The 21,770-nt window shown below is 37.7% G+C and overlaps 1 protein-coding gene, 1 long non-coding RNA gene and 1 pseudogene across 2 annotated transcripts; 1 reads left to right on the top strand and 2 right to left on the bottom strand.

Moving 5' to 3' along the window:
- Positions 1-2,322: 2,322 nt before the first annotated feature.
- LOC102718494 (AT-hook motif nuclear-localized protein 7) lies at positions 2,323-5,526 on the bottom strand. The gene is made up of 5 exons (XM_006662669.3): positions 4,710-5,526; positions 4,194-4,261; positions 3,947-4,078; positions 3,179-3,337; positions 2,323-3,023 (listed from the first exon to the last, which is right to left on the bottom strand). Exons 1-5 carry the CDS (start codon positions 5,089-5,091, stop codon positions 2,661-2,663), a joined length of 1,104 nt encoding a protein of 367 aa, XP_006662732.1. The 5' UTR covers positions 5,092-5,526; the 3' UTR covers positions 2,323-2,660.
- A 3,306-nt stretch (positions 5,527-8,832) lies between these two features.
- LOC107305287 lies at positions 8,833-12,193 on the bottom strand. The gene is made up of 4 exons (XR_001551419.2): positions 11,933-12,193; positions 9,490-9,553; positions 9,281-9,422; positions 8,833-9,155 (listed from the first exon to the last, which is right to left on the bottom strand). It is a non-coding gene; the product is annotated as an uncharacterized LOC107305287 (long non-coding RNA).
- Positions 12,194-16,918: 4,725 nt separating this feature from the next.
- On the top strand, positions 16,919-21,589 carry LOC102718214 (annotated as a pseudogene).
- The last annotated feature ends 181 nt before the right edge of the window (positions 21,590-21,770 follow it).

Genomic DNA, 21,770 nt, shown 5'->3' with positions numbered 1-21,770 from the left:
GGCAGTTAAAATGGACTAATTTTATTCATTTAGAACACGACCTAAAGTGAACATGAGAAAAATAGACTTATCATATGAAAGAAGCATCATGAGTCGTGCTTTCGGGCTGTTCTAACACGTCCTAAGTCTTATTAGATCATACCTGAGCCGTTGCTACAAACTGTGAGGTGCTACAAACTGTTTTGTTACAATCTAAATAAAGTTGTAAACCTATTTTTATCGATTTTTAGCATCAAATTTTATTTTAGAAGAGGTATATTGAAGACTCTACTGATCATAAAAGACAGTGGCTCTCGAGTCCCTCAGGCCACGTGCCACATTTGAGGGGTCGGTCTACTTTGCGCGCGCGCGTCGGGTGGTCGCACGATCGGTTTTCTACGTACGTCTATTATATGTATACATATCCATATGGGTATATGTATATGTATACCTACGTATACAAGTGAGTATATATATTGTTAAGCACGGGAGAAATTTATTGGTGTTTAAAAAATTAAAAGGTATTCTATTCTTCATGATGTTGTACAGGCATATGTGAAGTAGGCTAAAAATGATTTATTCTTTTTTGGGATGGAGATAGTATTTAAGTTAAGTATTGTCATGGGAATAAAAAACATAGTACAAATTATGAAATTTATCGCCAAAAACTAAAACTATATAATTTTACTACATACATGGATCGTCCCACCAAATATCCTCTATTATGCTTATGCTTATGTACCTATGTCATTCTACCAAATTTCATATGTTATGTACATGTTGTATTTGGAAGGGAAAAATATGAATATGTTATGGTATTTATGAATATATTTTATTGCAAATTCCAATTCCAAGAGTTTAATTTGGAATAATTTGGCAAGGAAATTATTTGTTTAATTTATTAGCTGTAAATTTGAGTCTAAAAATTTTATTTACATCTCTTTTTATATTTTATTTGTTAAGATAATCTGTTTCACAGTGTTCTATATTTATTTTATTTTAGAATATTTTTAAAAGAACTTTTATCCTTAAGTAAATGAGCAATAAGTTTAATGAAATAGTGACATATTAAATTGAAGGCTTATGAAATTACCTGATAGCATTCTCACATCACCACCATGTCTTTCTATAATAAAATTTACATATACTCTTATCGTCTTTTTATGTATTGTGCGTGGCTTTGCTGAAGACTTCCAGGGAATTATCTTTAGTTTAGGTAGGTTAGCACATGGGTGTATATCCATCCGTTTATTGCATGTCACATGAATAGCCATTATAAACATAAAAATGGATAAGATAGATTAGCATAAGATATATTACTGTATAAACATGTAAGTTTAAATTTGACTTTTAAAAATGATAGGAAATAACAAATTAAACTGAAACTACTTATTTTTATTATAACTTGTAGAGGTCGAATTTAAAATTTTATGTTTATGAACTGATATAGCTCATATTAATTTATCTTTATCACTAGTTAGATAACATGCAAGAAATGGATGCATGTTCACCTAAGTACTAAAAACAGTTTCCCTAAGAGTGCATGCTTCTTTGACTGCCCTATTATTCTGTACAGTTTCCTAGCAAAAGAGTTCGGGTCTATTTAGATTGATATCAAAATATGTCTTGAATGGTAATGCCCCTACCCAATTTAACATAATTCGATAATTTTCCTTACTGTTGCACAAAAAATTTGGCTCCATGTTGATAACAAATCAAATATGAACAATGTAACTCTACCTTAGAAACCAATAACTTTTGGTAGTGCCAAAGTTCCCCTATATTTGGTACTACCAAATAATTTAGCAGGACAGAGAACCAAACATGCTCTTATATGATAAAGCTAGCCACTTGTTGGCTTGGAAAAGCTGGCACTAACAAAGATTTCTTTGGTAGGTGAAGAATAACGTCTGGTTGGTTTGGTTCAAGGCCAAAGGCATGCCAAATATTGGCCTTGATCCAAATGTTATTTCAAAACTATTGAAGTTATCAACATTTTGATGAGTTTAATTTTGGTCAAAAACCAAGCTGGCCCATCCTTCTCGACAAACCTAGTCATCTCGCCGTCTTGGCAAAACTGCGAACAAAACTTCGCCGTACGCGACAGACGTCAACCACAAAAGTTGCAAAGAAACGGACGATAAGACCATCATTTTGTGTTTGGAACGTCAGAAATTGTTTCAGACTTTCATCAGAAATTCTTTGCGTTCCAAATGGGGTTTCAACGATAAATACATTTCTGTTTGCTTAAAAGAGAAGATAAACACGTTTCTATGACGTTGGGATCTAGGGTAAACAGAGGAGCAATGGATCAAACAGTGATGCTAGTACTATATAGGTGGAAGAACATGCTACAAAAGCTCCAAACAATGCAAAAGTACAAACAAGAGCCAGTCACAGCGAGAATGAAAATATGAATCACAACCAGATGTCCCCAGCACAATGACACACCCTAACAATTAGATGATGGCAACTGCAACTAATAGACTACCACATTCTGTCAGATTCTGGCTAAATTGTCTTTAGTCTTGCCTAGTTTCTCCCCCCAAATTAAACTGCGGACCTAATTGATTAGAATAGAGCCCATAATTTGTCATCGCACATGGCAGATTAACAGCCATGCCCTACAAAATGTGTCAGGGATGGGGCGACAAAAGATGATAGCTGAACAGCTGATGATGCTACTCCTGGGGAGTTAAGCAGACATTGATGTCAGGTGAAGGCCTGTGCCCCATGGGCTGTGAGCTGACAGGCCACCCAACCATGGTGAAACCTGTGGAGCTTGAGCTGTTCAGGTTCATGGCGACACCGGTTGTTGCACTGTGCTCCACTCCGGTATGGGCTTGGCGATGTGTGGATGATACCTGTGGTGCATGGCAACCATTAGTTCCAGGAGCTGCCTGAGAAATGGGCATTGCCGCTGTGAGCACAGGAGGTGGAGCCATCTGTGCTGGTAGTGCCGGAGTAGCAGATGGTTGCTGTTGTAGGCCCATCCTCCTCTGATGCTGCTTTAGGCTGTTGGGCAGGAAGCTCCCCACAATCACCTATTCAACCAGTTTGTGTTAGTAAACAGAGAAAAAAAGGATTTTTGCGTTTTAACGATGGTAATGAACAAGAAGATATCGATGTTTTGTGTCTTGTTGAGTTAATTGTGAGTGCATTGGTTAATCTGGTACAAGCAGTTCACTTCTCCTTTTACCTGAATAGGGCTCGCGGCACGCAGCATCCCAGCTACTACACCACCGACAACACGGCCGTCAGGGCCAGCAAGCGAGACACTGAGCCCACCAGTTCTCCTACGACCACCTTCCTCCGCCATAGTAAAGGAGCCAGTCAGTTGCAGAATCTCAAACCGACCCTGATGATCAGATATGCAAGGATTCAATATTAGAGTTTGAAAATGAGCACCTAACCACGAGCGAATATGCAGTATCATGACAACTTTGTTAAATTGTTATCATATTCCTACATTGATACACACAAGGCCACTCAAAAAGGGAAAAAAACATTTTGTTGCCATCTTTCTGTCTCTTATACTTGCAGTTATCTATGTGGATGGTGCTAATAAGGTGGGAAAGGGAGTCATTTAGGCAGAGTAGGCTCACATGAGGTAGTTAAGACTTCTTACTTCTAGTGATGAGACTGAACCTTCAAGAGCAACTTACATGAGGTAGCTAAGACTTGAGACTCAGATAATTGAGATGAAACAAAACCAATGTCAAGATACACCCTCAGAACATTTAGGCAAGAAAACCATTCGTTCCACTTACTAAGTAATTTATTACAGTGGTTATACTAGATAAAAGCACTCAAAGTAAAAAGACCCTAAACTAAACAGACCAAAATGGTTCAGCGTATTCAGGACTTTGTACATACCGATCAAAAAAGGTTCACAAAAGCTAGCAGGTCAAATTTCATAACATTGCCAGGCATCAATATCATCATAAGATGCAACTCCATTTCATACCTCGTAGGTGAAGGTGCTACCGGACGAGCCAGGCTGGCTCAACGCTACATTGGAGATGGTCCCATTGGCAGAGAGGATGCAAATCGAGCGTGGACCCTTCTGAGAGAAGGACATTATGCGCGCCGCCACATCCTACCGAAGTACCAAAACGAATTGCACAAGAGCAAGTCAGGTAGTGTTCATTCTTCCCTTACCAAATCACAACACAATGCCAAGCTTAGCTAGGACCTGCGAAGGAATGGCTTACCTCCCCTGTACCAACAATAATGACGTGAGGCGTGAAGCTCCCTCCAGCCGATAGCGCATACCATTCCCCTTTACAAGCATTCAAGAATACCAACCATAATCAGGCAAGCAAATGTGCATTTTTCTGAATAACCAATCTACAAGATGATATGGAACAGAAACCTTGATTGCACTTAATAATCTACAGAAATTAGTGAAAATCCTCAAAAATAAGGATAATGCAAACTGAAAGAATAAAGTGGAAAACAAAACAATCGCTTGAACAATATAGGGTACGAATGCGACAATACAAGAACAGAAGAACAGAACTGTGCTAACGGTTATTGACTGGCTAGACTTGCTCAGCACAAAAAGGCAACTTACACATCACCCTAACTGGACCCCATCCAAGCAATGAAACAGAAAATCCACAAAAGATGGCGGATATGGCAAGAAAAGGAGCAGCATAAATGGAATATATGGTTTATTCCAAAGAAAACATGTAAATGATTTGGGATTTCGAAGGGGGTGTACTGACCTAGAGTGGCTAGGATCTGGCGCCTCCCGGACCCTTTTGGCCGGCCCCTACGCCGCCCGGAGCTCAAGCTGGCATGCTCACTGTGGTGGTGGCCTGACATCTGCATGGCGCCGTTGTCCCCTGCAGCCGCCTCACCAGGCTTCTCGCCACCCAGACTCCACATGGTGGGCGTCGCAGCGGCGGCCTCCCCTCCATGGCCAGCCGCAGCCGGCGGCGGCGGGGAGGGAGTAGGAGACGTCGACGGCGAGGAGGGAGACGAGTGGTACTCCTTGCCCGCGTCCTGTGCCTCCGCCATGGTCACATCGGCAGCTCTGAACAGGCCGAAACCGGCGGCTCCATGGCCACCTGCACCTGCTACAGCAATGCCCTCCCCTCCCTCCATGTAGCATGTGACAGAAGCTCACCTCTCACCTTGCTAGTATGTGGTTCTTGGCTATCACCAAACTTGCTTGGACTCCAACGAGGAGGAAGACAGACAACAGGAGACACCCACTCTTGTTTTGCTTTCCCTCTTTTGTGTCTGGTTACTACCAGGCACCAGTAGCTGTTACCAAAGTCTTATGGAGAAGGATTTTTAAAGACAGGGAAAATGGGGCGATTAAAAATGAGATTTTTGGGGCAGAAACTGCACAGAAATGGCGGGGTTCCTGCTCTCTTTCGCTCTCTCTCCTTTGACCAGCCGGGCTGATTGGTTGGACTGCAAAAAGTGTACTGGAGTACGTAGTACAGACAGCATACGAGTACCTCCATTTTATTGAACAGTAAACCAAGCAATGCGACGCACAACGTCTTAAAAATATTGGGGTAAAAAGGAAACAAATACAAATAATTCCAATATAATATTCCAAAATGTAAAAATGTTTAACCTTTGTCTGCATTTTTCATTAAGGTTTTTTTAGTTTACAGAAACTTTTTACAAAAACATCACATCAAATTTTTTGACATAAATTTAAAGTATTAAGTATAGTCTAATTATAAAACAAATTTCAGATTCCATCTGAAAACCGTGAGATAAATCTTTTGAGTCAAATTAATCCGTCATTAGTACGTATTGGTTACTACAGCACTTATGGCTAATTACGTCCTAATTAGACTCAAAAGATTTGTCTCACGATTTCCACCATAACTATGTTAATTAATTTTAATGTTTATAAATATTTAATGTTTCTTTTAGATGTCTAAAGATTCGATGTGATATTTTTTAAACTAAACAAGGCCTAATTGCATTTGGCATATTTTTGAAGCACCCTGTTCAATTTCAGTAAGAGAAAAAGAAAGACATTATTTGTATTATGAGTTGTCTAGTCTTATTGTGCATGATAGGTTCTTATTCTTATCCTCGTCTTTTCGTTTTTATTTATGATTATTAGTCGAAATTAATTTTTTAACTTTAAATTTAAAGATGATTTTAGGATTTTTTCATCGTAGTTTATGTTTTATATTTGTTTTTATATCACTAAATATATATATATATATTATTTATAAATTATTTTTGTTTACAAAATATGGTTTCGCTTTTTCTTTATAAAAGCCAAAAGATGACGCTCTCTAAATTTTTGCAAATCAGTATCTGTCTAATTCTTCTTTACCGGTATATCTTTCCTACCCCTGTTTACTACTCCTATCATAAAGTCAGCAAGAGAAAAGCAATCACATTGGAGGATGTGCCCTGCTGTTCAGTCCTTTGGGCAATAGCAATTGTACAGCAAGTTCTCCTCATCCTTTTTTAATAAATACTACTACTGTCTACGGTAAAACTTTGGCCAATATTTTTAGCAGGATATTTTAAAGCAGCATAGTTACAGATACTTAAAAGCTTTAATTTGCATGAAAAGTATAATGATAGTACAGTACAGAATTAACACTCCATGAACAATTTTTAAATCTACCCCTTGGTCAAATTTTATGGAGTAAAATAAACAGCATCGGTTATTCCAGAAAAAAAGTCCGTTACGTAGTAACGAAAAACTAAGTGTTTCCCAATTTTCCTATCCATTTTTTACCCTACAATTTTCTTATTCTTAGTCTTTTTTATATAGTAAAAAAACAAACATCATCAGTTTTCCCAAAAAAGGCTGTCACTTAGTAAGAAAAACGAATGTGTTCTAATATCTTCCTCGTCTTTTGAATTTTCATGCTCATATAAAACACAGGGAACAAGATATAGCGTAAAAAGACACCAGAACTAATTATGATTTCTTTGGAAGGCAAGAATATTCATTGAGTTAGTGCAATTCCTGTAAAAATAATTTTAAAAATCCTATATTTCAAATAGCCCATTTTTTCCTAATATTACAGGTGATTATTCAGATACTAGTCTATAGTACAATGAAATACCACTAACATAATAACAACAAATAAGAGGAAACCTGATGGTGGGACTAATTAGTATTACAGTTCATTCTTCAAATACCAGTCTAGTGGAATACTACAATAGAAGTAGTAATAACGTAAAAACAGCAAATGTGGGAAGCCTGCATACCTTTCCATGCGCAAAAAAAAACAATTATATGTAATTTGTTTTAATCAGCCATTCGCTTGAACAGCTGTCCAACTGGCGCCGAGGGGATAAGACCGAAAGAGTAAAGCTCTGCCTTTCGTGATATCAGACCTTGTTTAGGTCATAAAAATTTTTTTCAAAAAACATCGCATCGAATTTTTAGATATTTAAATAAAACATTAAATATAAATGAATCAAAAAACTAATTACACAGTTATAAAAGAAATCTTGAAACGAATCTTTTGAGCCTAATTAGCTCATGATTAGCCATAAGTGCTACAGTAATCAACATATGCTAATGACGGATTAATTAGATTCAAAAGATTCGTCTCGCGGTTTCTAGGCTAGCTATTAAATTTGTTTTTTCATTCGTATCCAAAACCCCTTTCAACATCCGGTCAAACATTTACATGATACCAGTGGGAGCGGGAGTTAATTCAAAGTTGAAAAATAAAAAATGCCCAGTCAAATCCACGATGCGCTGTAACTGTAAAAGCTCCAAATCCTCGTTGTTATAAAACTAATAAATGGGCATGAATAAACAAGGCCACCGGTGCTATCCCATCCATTTTTAATCCCCAGTGAGAAAGAAACTCCTACTGGTGGTAAAAAGAACTTAATAAAGGAGCACCAAACTACAAGCGAAGCAGAAACAAAACAGTGGAGTATCAAGCGTAAAATATACCATACTGCTACTCTACTCTACTCAACAAATTGCAGAGAGCTTAGTTGTACAGAGTAATAACAACTTGTGCAGGAGAGAGAGAGGGAGAGGGAGAGGGAGTTTCAGTGTCCCTTTCCTTGGAAACAAAAGCTTTTACAGTGCAAACGCTGTAACTCTGTGAAGCAGTACAAACAGCTAGCTGGAGCAAAATTTCTGCAGCATCGAGTGCAAAAGATGGAGATGTGTGAACTGCGGATCAATGGTTGGATACGCAATGTAGTACACTATTAGCAAAAGATATTGCATTTATTGCAATTCAGATACTGAAACATACATTAACAAGGATTCTCCTCCTATTGATTTTATGTTATGTTGCTAGATAGTTAAAAATCAGAAACCAAAGAATAAGGGGGTGTTTGTTTCTAGGGGCTAAACTTTAGCCACTAGTTACATCAGATGTTTGGACACTTATTATAAACTTATTATAAATAGTAAACGTAGTTATAAAAAAACTCATGCATAATTTTGGACTAATTTACGAGACGAATCTAATGAGCCTAATTAATCCATGATTAGTCTATGTGATGCTATAATAAACATTTGTTAATTATGGATTAAATTAGGCTCAAAAAATTCTTCTCGCGGATTAGCTCTCATTTATGAAATTAGTTTTTTGATTAGTCTATATTTAATACCGAATTAGTGTCCAAACATCCGATGTGACATGAGACTAAAAAGTTTAGCCCTGTCTAAATAACCCCTAAGTTTATGATTGTTAGGATGAATCAAGAAAGGAAAAGAGAATGGAAAGTTTTTGTTGAGATATTGACTGATGCGGAGTATGGATTAATGGATAGCTGTACTTGCTTCAAGAGCACTCACAAGAAGCCAAAACTCGCCTTCCAAGGTTTAATATAATAGAGGCGATTACCGATAAGCTTTGATTAAAGAGACGTGATGGTAGTATTGTGTAATTAGCCAAAGGAAGTGGGGATTCTGATACAAAACGTTTTTGCAAACTTCATGTAATATAAAAACAACAAAGTGGCGGGAGAAGCTCACACACCTCTGTTCTTTACACCTTTTAATATGCAAAAGAGGTGAAAGCAAAACAGGAACCAAAATTATAAAGCTGCCAGATAATAATTAAAGTGAAAACAAACAGAGAAATCAGACCTAGAGAACCTTTTCCTATAGTAGGCTGCAAATTAATATTATGTTTAATCAAACCTTGCACATGGCCTTGGAGCACCCTTCCAAGGCAAGCAGCTGCCCAACTTGGCTGAGGTCAGGGGACAATGGAAAAAAAAAAACCTTAATTTCATGTCAACTATGAGCTTTCATTAATTGTTGGATGTTAACTCTAGAAATTTAGTTTTTGATGCTTAAATATCAGGAATTGCATACCTGGTTAACGAATTATGTGAATGAATTAAGAAGGAAGACCCATTTGATCAATTTTGCATTCACATTTGACAACATTGGGCATATGAAGTTTTCAGTTCATTACTCCAGTGCAAGATACATTTGAAGTGTTTACTGAAGAGCTCTGAAATCAAACAACCGTCGTGATAACCAAACTCAAAAGATAAATTTTATTGTCTTTAAGAAAGTACCTTATGCAGATGATTATAGTAGGAACAATCTCTTACGACAAATTCAAGTTAGTACAGGGGAATCCTGCAGCCAATTGTGATGAACTCTGTCAGGTTGATGATTCCAATTTTTATTCACCTTTTGCATCATGACCAAGGTCTTGCACTCTTGCTCTTGTCAAATGCACACTTGTAATTAAAGTGCTTCAACTAACCCTCAAACCTTTATTATCATTCAAACATGGATATTGATGAATGAAATTCTAGAGTATCAGTCGTTACTTTTCACTTTTGCTTATGCTTATAAGCCAAAATTTGAGTTTTCAACTTTAAATTTAGAATTAATTTTAGAGTTTTTTCGTCTTAGTTTATTTTCAACCTTTACTTTTAGATCATTAAGTACATGTATAGGCCTTCCTTCTTATCGGTGTCTATACCATGCTTGAACTTACAACACTTTAGGGCATGTGATCTGATTTGCTAATTCAGTTCAAACATAATCTCTAGAAAATAAGCCTGAAGATGGTATTGTTTTGAGATGTACATATCTACATAAGGCAGAACATACATTGTTCAGTGCAATGTGCAGAAAGTATTTGTAGCTTTTTCATCTGTTTCATAGTGAAAGCATAAATTGTTTACATACCACCATAGTTCATGGTGAAGCACTCAACCAATAACTAAATATTTCAGTGGCATCAATGCATATACTTCCTACATTCATACTGACTTCATGTTAAAATATTAGTCTATACGTAACATAATGAGGATGAGGACTGTGATGCAGCTTTTATTGATCAGTAATGCCACTGGCAAACAATTTACTGGTAATTAATGCAAAATGGGGTACGAAAATTACTTTGTGAATTGTGATGTTATCATAGAAGGGACGTACCGAACAGTCTTGCCATGAGGCCATGACAAGGAGTCTGGAGATTCAGATGATTTTTCCTTAGAATACTGACTGTTAGTTATTTGCATCGTTATTGTTGCCTATCATCATAGAATCCATGCCATTTAACTTTCTATTTTCTAAAGTTTTACAACTAATACATAGAATGCATGCCATTTAACTTCTCTAAAGGTTTACCACAAATAAGTTAAAAGGTATGGAGCTTCACAATATACGAAAACTTCTGAAATTGCCATATTTATATATTGAAAAAAAAAATCAAAACCATAATTCATCATTTCAACCCATGTTTGGATCTCCTCAAGCACGCTCACCGTAGCACCATTTCACCTATTTGATATGATGATGAAATAGGGTCCGGATCATCTACAGTAACACAGATGGCTATGGGTATTGTTCATGTGAGGAGAACAATGAAAAAAATACCATAAACAGTGTCAAAGCACAGTAGCTACAATGTTTCTTACGTACTGTTTATTATTGCAGAGATTACCGTAGCACCCAATCTGAGCCCTTAGTTTCGATCCAACGGTAAAAGAATAACACAAATGCATAGTATTGTAGCCCTCTGCAGCTGCAGAGGATCCTGATTCGATGAAATATATTGTTGCTTCTTTCTTAAAACTATTGACACCAAGCTCTTCCTTGGTGTCCAACCAACTTTAAAACCATACTTGAAAATCCTTGTGGGTTGGGATAAATTTTAGAGCAACTCTTATAACTAGGAACTAGCATGTTGGAAGTCAGAAAACAGGTAAATAGAAACTAATCTTCCATTAGATCTGAAAGAAAATTTTGAAATATCGTATGTATAGTTCAGATCTGGGGATGGGAATATGCAGTAGAAATGATTCTGCTGAACAAAGGGATGTAATACCGTAATACACAATGCAAGCAACATGTGAGGTTAAATATTAAACAAACGAAGCTAGTGAGCTATAGTGGTCCAAGATTAACAACTTTAATTCGCATGTATTGAGAACCGAGATTTCACCAATACAGAAGAAATCGTTCCATTACTCTATATGCTTTACTGTCTCCACACATGCTACCATCAATAAGATCCATGCTTCCCCCAACCAACAGTTTATATCATATCTAGGTGACTAGGTTAGTGGAAGAAAGGGGAAACACATGTTGCCATCATGAATTGGGATGACTTACAAATTGATCCATTAATTTCCAATGCTATGACTATTTATTTTTAAAAAAAAAAATGTTAAGCCAATCGGTCCAGATAAAATCACGATACTGCTAAATAGAATACTCAAACGATTTGTATAGTATGAAGGAATTCTCTACTGTGTACTAGTAGTAACTACATTACGGCGACAAAATTTAGATCAGTAAATATACAAGCAGCAGCTTAATCCATGAGCAAGCAAACCTCCATGCAGTAAACCATTCTCACCAAAAACAAGCGTTCACAGAAGATCATTTCTCCATATTAACTTCGATGTGATGAGAAATTTTCAACAAAATGCTGTGCAGAAGAATATGAGGAGAGAGAGAGAGAGAGAGAGAGAGAGAGAGAGGGAGAGAGAGGAGTACCTGGAAAGTGATCAGGACGGCTCACCGATCGGTGGAGAGCCGCGAGATGGCGTCGCGGTAACGGGGAGGGTGACGGAGCCAACTCACAAGGAAGGGAAGGGAGAGGAAGCCGGAGGGATTCGCGGATTCGCCGGCTTTGGTCAAGATCGACGGGGACGGCGAGGAATCGAGGTCGCCTCGCCTCCCTCCTCGCCGGCTCCGTCCGTGGTCGCCGGTGCTGAGACGCGGCGGAGAGACCACCCGGCGATTGGTGTGGGCCTGGGCCCGATCAGGCCCGCAAAACATATGCGGTTGAAATGGGCCTCGGCCCTAGACTCCTATCCAGATGTTGAGTATTGCAAGGCCCTGGGGTTGTGATGCTTCCGATTTGGGTCCATCCAAAAATAAAATGTTTATATAAGGTCTCTTAACTTAACAACCAATTCAATTTTCGTTCCTAAACCACGATACCATATATAAGTACATAACATGTCCCTCAACTATTAAAGTTATTAAAGTTGGTGTAAAATAAGTATCAAGATAATTTTGAACAGCTGTTTCAACTGATGTGACGCTGCGTGGCTGGTTTGACAAAAGTCCTCGTCGCACGTGACAGTCACATGGATAGGAGACCTCCGAAAAAACAGTTCTAAATTCAGCCCGTATGTCTCGTCGAGAAAGCCCATCTACTAACCTGGCACATTTTTCTCGGGGGTTGACTTCGCTAGCACCGCCTTTCCTCGTAAATACTGCTCCTTCCGTCTCTAATTTGACGTCTTGACGTCATTGATTTTTTTAATACATGTTTGATTATTTGTTTTATTTAAAAAATTTACATAATTACTAATTATTTTTATATTATTTTATTTATTGTTAAGTATACTTTTATGCATATACGTAACTTTACGTATTTTTAAAAAAATTAAATAAGACGAATGGTCAAACGTGTATAAAAAGTCAACGAAATCAAATATTTAGGGATGAAGGTAGTATTTGACAATTAGAATAAAATGTGATCGAATTTATGAAATTTGACTATACTATTTATATAAAATAAGTTCATAAGATCGGATAAATTTATGATTGTGATGTTCAGATGTTGTAATAGTTTTTCTAAAGACAAATATGCGCTAAAAAATGTTTTTTAAACAACTAAGCATTCGTCAATTATTTAATGACTATTGTCTTAAAAGTTCAATAAAATCTTGTGCTAAATGCCACATATCTATGATTGGAGGGAGTAATTATTGGTAATCTCAATTAGTTCTCATTTTTAAGTAAAATCACGTAGGTTTTTTAAGGGAAAATTGCTCCTATGCCACAGAGGCATATAGTTGAGAGGCCACCTCTACGTTGCCACAAAGTTTAGTGTAATTGCAACTTTGTCACATACCTAGGGTGGTACGTAGTACATTTGCCATTTTTTTCTCACCTTTTCATTTCGATGGGACCCACTCAATCTTTCTATACACTCGCTTGTCTCACCCTGTACAAGCTATTATATTCGGTCAAGAATATTTATTATTTAGAACAATATTTTGTCAAACTTCTAAATTTCAAACACAGTATTTTGGTAAAGTAGAGAATAAGGGGGTGATTGTTTGGTTTTTCAGGGAGAAACCAAACACAATATTTATAAACAAAAAATAATTTGTGAATCAAAACTTTTATATACACGTTATTATCAATCTAAAAGCTAAGACTGAAAAATTAAGTACCGTAAAAAAACTCCAAGATCAACTCCAAATTCAAAGTAAAAAATCAATTTTTTTATAAGCATAAGTAAAAAGAAAAGATGCGGGTGTAATCTATTGGAATTTAAAAAGTGAGAAACATGTGAATTGAGATTTGAAAAGAGAAGGACTACTTTGGTTATTGTAGCCTTGTTTTGATATATGTGATATAGGCTGCTCGCTCTATCTCAAAATATATGGTGTATTTTATTTTGGTAGGACACAAATTTGACTAAAGATTATTGTATTAATATATTACTAATCTATATTACTTTAAATGTCTCTAGTGGTGGTGTACGGTGCCAGTGAATATGTCACCTCATTGTTTTCTATAGTATTTTTATAAATTGGCCTTTGTTTTTTATAGTATATAATAATCAAGATTTGGTCCAAACAAGTGGTATTAGCACACTTGATAAAATTTCTTAATATTTTGTAATATATTTTCATTACAAAGCATGAGTACTTTTCTAGTATATTATAAAAGTATAATCATAAGGAAATATTTTAAAATAGAAGATACTAATATCTATTTTGTTAATAAAAAATATGTCCTAATAGAGTCATATTTGGTAAAACCTTTGTTTTAACAAAACAAAATATGCCATTTTAAAATGAAGTGAATAAAAATAAGAACTTTTAAACTGAGAGTAGTACATAATAAAGATTATCATGAATTTAAATCACAAGAAAAGACAATCATTTAGTACATAATAAAGATTGTCATGAATTTAAATCACAAGAAAAGACAATCATTTTCTTCAAGGCCCTAAGTAGGGTTGGCTCCGCTCAACGCGTGAAGTTCACATAAGTCCCTGTTTAGTTTCTAAAACAAAAATTTTCACGTTGTCACATTAAATGTTTGGACATATGCACGGAGTATTAAATGTAGGAAAAAACCAATTACGTAGATTGCACGTAAATTGCGAGTCGAATCTTTTAAGCCTATTTACGCCATAATTTGACAACGTGGTGCTACAGTAATTATTTACTAATGACGGATTAATTATGCTTAATAAATTCGTCTCGTGTTTTTCTGACGAAATATGTAATTTGTATTATTATTAGACTACATTTAATACTTTACATGTGTGTTCATATATATGATGTGATAACTAAACCTAAAAATTATCCCTAACTGAACACGCCCTAGACAATAAAAATAGGCTTGGCGTGGTTAGAAAAAGGCTAAAACATAAGTTCGGCTCGGTTCATTCCCTCGCTTGAGCTAGCTCGAGGATCGAGCATCCCAGTAAGATATACAAGTCGAAAAGATACCTTGAAAAGAATAACAACATAGATAAGTAGAAAGACACATATCGATTATAATCAACCTAATAATGATAAGTTAATAAATAATAATTCCACTAAACGATAAGATAATTTACATGACTACGTAATAACACAGACTCACGAACCAAACGAACGGCTTGAGAGCCGTTCGTGTTCGTGCTCCCTGGGTAAGTAATCCAGACCGTCTTGTGTTTCGTACGTAAAAAATTTTATCAATATATATTTTAAATATTTTTAGTTAATAATTAATTAATTAATAAAATACTAATCTGCCCGAGATAGTCAAACTCGAACCGCTCTCGGTAACTGGAGCTTTTTATCCACCTCTGCCGAAGAGCAGGAGTTGTTGTCTAGATATGGTTAAATTTTTTAGCTTTATGTAGACACTAATTTAAAGTATTAAATATATATTAGTAAAAAAACTAATTTTATAAATATGAGCTAATCCGCGAGACGAATTTTTTGAGCCTAATTTATCCATAATTAGCAAATGTTTACTGTAGCATCACATGGGCTAATTATGGATTAACTAGCAACCATGCCCGTGCTTCGCTACGGGTAAAAAAATTATTACATATAAAAGAAACCGCTAAAACATATATATATACAACTCGGTATTAATTAATTAATTATGTGAACCATATGAAATATGATAAATTTAAATTCTGAATTTTTAGTTTCTCCTTATTTTATCTTTCCTTTCCTTTTTTTTCTATCTTCTCTTATTTCTTATCTTCTTCTTCATTTCTTATTTATTTTACTCTTCTTTTTTTTCCTTTTCTTCCCCGTGGATAATCCTTGTTTCTAACTCCTTATGGAGATAATAAAGTCCTACACACCAAACGCACGTCAACTCTAAAATTTAAACATATTTTGACTAAATCTGAAACATTTGTTGATATGCACGTTGCCTCTTTCCACCAAACGTGTGTGTGCTCCGTAGCTCAATACTTGAATTGCATTCACACTAACCTTATAAATACTAAGAGGGAATATGTAATTGACTGAAAACATCGAGAAGTGGTATAGATTTAATCAAGTTAAACTGAAGTAATGTACTTTTATCTTATTGGTCTTGCCTCGCTTCTATGCAATCCCTTGACCAGTTTTTATATTTGGAAAATATGTGAGTACTACTTGTAGTCATAAACTTTATGCATAGATATTAATAAACTTTAAACACAAATAAAAATTCTATTCATAAACTTTACCATAAATAAAATATTTGTATGTGAAGATATTTTGCTCATCAACTTTGCTCAACAATCAAAATAATCCACTCTAAAATCACAATAATAATGATATATTTTGAGAAACTTTTAGTGGACAATTTTTTGGTTATAAAATTTTAATCTATATTGTGTTGATATATTTGATGATAAAAAAATAACAAACAATGTTACAAATTTAGGACTGAATCTAAATTTTAATAATTAATTAGTTGGGCTCTACCTCTAATCAGGGTGCCGAAAGAAAAATTAAATACATGTGCTACATTGCTACGTATCGACCTGGGCTGGCTGGCACGAGAACATTGACGAAACGGCTGCAGTGCCTGGCGGGATCGAACGGTTCCAGCTAAAGAAAAGAAAATAACACGAGCGTTAGACGGGGTCAAACCGGAGACCTCTGGCCTTAAAAAAGGTTATCTTATCCGTTGGACCAAGTACTCGACTTGGTCTAGTTTTGCACGGGACAGGTAGAATACAGAGGTTGCTACGTGGGACCACAACCCAGTGTGGGGGCCACGACGGACGAAAAATCATGACAGAATCGTTACCGCTTTTTATAATAGTATAGATTAGGCTCATTAGATTCGTCTCACAAATTAGTCCGAGACTATAGATGAGTTTTATTAAAGTCTATATTTATTATTTATAATAAATATGCAAACATTAAATGTAAGCTAAAGTTTAGCCTCTGTAAATAAAATAAAACCGGATAACTGTTGAGGTGGATGAAAACAAAGTTGAGTACAGCAATGATCCGCAACAAGGCAAGGGAGTGGGAGGGAGTACGGAGCACCCGACGCCTCCACCCCATGCCGCCTCCTCTTCCACCCACCACCGCCCCACCCCTACCCACCGGCCACCGCTCGCCGCCGATGGCCCCCAAGCGCTGCGCCCCGCCGACAGCTGCCTCATCCGAGGATACCTCCTCCGCTCCAGGATCCGACGATCCGGAGGTGTAGGGGGGATAAACCCAACCACAACACACACCCCCCTTCTTCAGGTCCTCCCGCCACCAAGAACCGGCTCGCGCGCGACCCGCGAGCTCCAGCAGTAAGAGGTTAGGGGAGCAACCAATCGAAGAGACCGCTGCTGCTGCTGCTGCTGCGCCTCCCCTCCCCGTCCTTGAGGCCGAGACCGGAGCCGGAACCTGAGGAGGAGGAGGAGGAGGAGGAGGAGGAGGAGGAGGAGGAGGAGGAGAAGAAAAGCAAAAATCGTTGCAGTCGAGCGAGGCCAAGAATCCGGCCTCGGCCATCCTCCCACAGATCCTGACCCGCATTCTGATGAGTGATGGAGGATTTCGCCTGAACTGGACACCATGGAGCCGGGATTAACGTTACCAACCCGCAACGCGAAGGTGAAGATGAGTGGAGTGAGCATGGAGGATGCGAGGCAGCTGGAGGCGAAGCGCCTGTCTCTCTACTCACGGAGAAACCATAAGCGTAGAGCTGAGCAAGAGATCACTTTCTTTGGGCTGATATGGAAGAGAGGCAAGAATGACCTACGCTGCAGTAAGCTCAAGGCGGAGGATGTTATCCTCAGAAGCCAGGATGGCGTTGGCTCGTCGATGAAACCAACCTGCTATCTCTGCTTCAAGCCTTATCGTTCAGACTTGATGTATATCCGCTGCGAGAGTTGCAGAAGTACGTATACTTTGTCATTGTTCAGTTTTCCAGCATGATTGAGCTATCTTCTTTATTTGTGTATTATTATTGTCTTTGACGTTTTTTGATTTTGTCCTGTGCACAGATTGGTTTCATGGAGATGCCTTGGAACTTCAGGAGAGAAGGATAGCTGAATTGATCTCTTACAGATGCTGCAGATGTTGAAGGAGGCCGTTGCCAAGATGTCCTCATTCAGATTTTTACCATTCCAAAGTGCCTGAACCAAAACCCATTAGCCAAGAAAATGCAGACGATATGCTCTCCAGCGAGGAAGCTGTTGGAGCAGATAGAGATCCTCTGCTTGCTTCTTCTGGAGGAGTTGAGCCAACTGTAGAAGAAACTATTGATGCTGATTTCTCAGTCAAGGTGAAAAGCTATGTCCCAGGAAGCGGAAGTACTCAAGATGCTATCAATATGGATGGTTCCTTCCGTTCTACTCATCCTGACAGTGAGGTTGAACATGCACATGTTGCGAAGGTAGAACTTGTGCCAATCACTAAATCTGAAACCAGGAATGGCAGATCATCTAGCACAATCAGTCTGTTTTGGTCTACCAAGCTTTGTGTATTCTTTCCAGAACCAAAAAGAGTTGTTTATAGAAATTTCATATGCTGTTCTTGTCTGACCCTAGAGGCTAGATAAATTGAACAGATACTTCTATTTCTGTTGCTTATCATCAGTTCTTTTGCTGCAGAATCTCTGTCTTCCATGTGTGTGCCATGAAAAAACATGGTTCCAATATAGAGTACAAGATTAATTGAAGTTAATACACATTAGAAGATCATACATTTCTCCTGCCCATACTTCAATGGGCACATATGATATATGGTCATCCATATTTACAAGAACAAAGTTGTTTAGTACACGCATCATAAAAATGTAAAACTCCATAAGCATGTAATCAAGTCAGGGATCCTGCAATCTGCATTTTTAGTTCTAGTTAGAGCATGTTGAAACTCATATACATCCTATATCCTATATTCCTATCATAGATGTGGATTCTGGACATAAAGTTCAGTGCAGGCATATCTATTGTGAAGTATGAACCATGGTTTTGGATTATGAATTCCATCTTTTAGCACCAGATCGATACGAAAAATTCCCAAAGCAAGGTTTTTCATCATTGCATCTAAAATTTGTGTGCACTTCGTAATGATTTGGTTCGCATACCAAGTTCAGAGCTTTCTGTGTCACTTATATATTTTTTGAAAGTCTTAGGAGTCTTTTAAATAATCCAGGAGGTCCGGCCATATGATGCATGTGTTGCATGGTATGTACCTGGTATCTGCCAAAAACCAGACACTGGGGATGATAATTCCCCACAAGCTGCCACAGTGGAGAGCAACTTTGGCAATGACTGCTCTGTCATACTTCACCAGGCAGTATGTTCCTGAATTGTGCATAGTTTATGATTTTTGTGTGTGTGACGCTTGCTATTTTATTTACACTTCTTGCAGTATGATGGTTTCCGGGCAATAGCTGCAGAGACTGGCTCATTGTATGAGCGTCTAAGGCAAAGGGACCATTCAACGAGTGATGATATCATGGTTACCTTGGACAAACTTCAGCGCCTTGCTTTGCATCAAATGAAGGATATTGCCTGCCATCAAGCTAATGGTGTAGTTCACCCCAAAGCCCCAAGACAACCGATGCACACCCCAAGCTCATCTGCTACTCAACCATCTGATCAGAGTAACTTGAAGGCTCCAGCACCAGAGACAGATGCTGCTCCACCATTGTAAACTGTGTTACCAAGTGAGTAACCTTTCCTTTGTTGCCGATACAATTTCTTTGGTTAATAATTACTATATTAGTGAAACCATTCTTCGTAGGATCTGTAAACTAAGCAGGGCCGAAGCCAAATTATGATCACACTTAGGGCTCAACTAACAAGTTCTTGGCAAATTACGTTACCTCTTAAGAGTTTCAGAATGTTTTGATAGATTTTAATGGGATTTTGGGCCTAAGGCCTAACCGCCCCGCCCTTGTCTCTGCCTCTGAAACTAAATCAATTATCCATTTTGTTTCTCTGCAGGCAATTGAAGGACAGAAGGTGCTGTGATCAAGGATCCTGTACAAATTGTTGTTTTTACATGAAATGGTAACTTCAGCCTTCTGGTGGGTATGTTCTTGAGTTAGTTTCTGATTAGTTCCTGCTGTTAAAGTAAAACCAATCATTATCATGATAACGTATGTATAGAAGAAATATCTCACCTAGAACAAACAATTTCACCCAACTCTTCGTGGAGCTCTGCAACCTGAGATATCTGACATATCAGTTTCGGACTTTGAATTCTCCATAAAATTCAACATTAAATTTGCTGAAAAAGAAATCATTTGCCTAGATTCTTTAATTGTGTTCTTCCTGTCATGGTTTCAGCCTATAAGTTCATTTTAGCTTTTACTAATTTGTCATGTGTACCTCTAAAAAGCAGGTAACAGGAAAACACTTAAAGGAGAACTCTGAAAGAAAATATACTAGTACATACAACATTTTTATGATATTTTTATTGATAATATGAACACTTCTTCTATGCTATGCACTACTTTCATGTAAATGGCTAAGTCAGGTAATTCTGGTTATTCTTGTTTCACCATTTAGTCTCAGTGGATTCATGTACAGTCTTGATGGAAATACTAGTGGTGAGTGAGTGAGGGGCATTGGTGGTAGACGCCTCTTTGGGTTCTTGACCACTCCAAAAATGTTATATTGCATCCAGCACCTCTTTGTTGGGGACTCAATCCCTTTGTTACTTTCTATCTGCCTCTCGCAGCCAAGTGAGCCAGAATACCTCTTACCTTTCACCAATTCATCAGTAACGGAGTTCTCCCTGCTGCATCAGTGAAACCTGTGGCCTCATAGTCAAATAAGCACCACGTGTGCTGCAGACCTACCAGAAGTCTATGAAAAATACTTATGGATAATCCATCTGATTGTAATTACTAGAAAGGTTCACTGAGAACCCATAGCAACAAATAGAATTTCTAGCTGATTGGAATTTCAGCACCCCTTAATTTGCAGATTGGATTCAAGCAGAATTTTACATACTCTTCCATCCATTGCATCTGTCCACCTTCCATATTTTCATAAAACCACGTTCTTATAATTTGGACCTCTTCAAAATTTTCCTTCAACTGCAAGGTTTGAACCATCCCTATGCATGCAATAATTTTTTATTAAATAAATCTTTTTAGCAAATGATTCTATTACTAAACTACCGGGAATTTTTTTTCCAAAACTGAACCTTTTGCCCACGCCAGTGTTGGTGGTGTGGCAAGACAACGCTGTCATGCCGCCAAATCGGCATGGCATGGTGTGGTGGTTTTGTCACGCCATTGTCAGTGGCTGCCACGCCACCAACAATGGTGTGGTAAGTCGTTTCACTACGCCAATGTTGGTGGACAGGGTGGAAATGTTTTCCCTGAAGGTTTAGTAATAAAATTATTTATTAAAAAGGTTAAAAAATAAAAAATTTTCTGCATGCAACCTCCTTAAATTATCACTTCTTGACGCAGGTTGCTCCGCCGATGTACCTGATGCTGGCATTCGTGATCTGCGGCGCTTGCTGCACCTGACGAATGATTTTGTAGTTAATGTTGGTGTATTTCATACAAGTACCATCCATTACTCACTGTCAAGTCCATAGCGTTGTGCATCCTGTAGTCCTTTATGTGTTTCTGACAGTTAGCGTGATCTACAGAACCGTTCCTGCAAGGCTGCAATTAACGATACTTCTTTGCATTAGCAAATTACCATCTTGACCAGTGTTGTGTCTCGGGTGCAAACACCTACTAGCACTAACCACGCATGCCTGGAGAAGCGGAGACCAGCACATTTCACTCAGTTTGATCATCATCGATAGCTAGCACTAGCAGGCGTGCAATGAAGCACACTGCAGACACCCCATCGATCAGCTACAGAATTCGATGTTCAGATCAC

Source organism: Oryza brachyantha, chromosome 11 (genome assembly GCF_000231095.2).
Source record: "Oryza brachyantha chromosome 11, ObraRS2, whole genome shotgun sequence".
In the NCBI taxonomy this organism is placed as follows: Eukaryota; Viridiplantae; Streptophyta; class Magnoliopsida; order Poales; family Poaceae; genus Oryza; species Oryza brachyantha.
Note: the sequence above shows the minus strand (reverse complement) of the source record. Positions and strands in the feature narration are given on the sequence as shown.

Bases quoted from the DNA above. Each gene is read 5' to 3' on its own strand.
- LOC102718494 (XM_006662669.3), bottom strand. From the start codon at position 5,091: ATGGAGGGAGGGGAGGGCATTGCTGTAGCAGGTGCAGGTGGCCATGGA. The intron at 4,079-4,193 runs GTAAGCCATTCC...GTACTTCGGTAG, and splicing joins TTATTGTTGGTACAGGGGAG to GATGTGGCGGCGCGCATAAT. The intron at 3,338-3,946 runs GTATGAAATGGA...TCTGATCATCAG, and splicing joins GTAGCACCTTCACCTACGAG to GGTCGGTTTGAGATTCTGCA.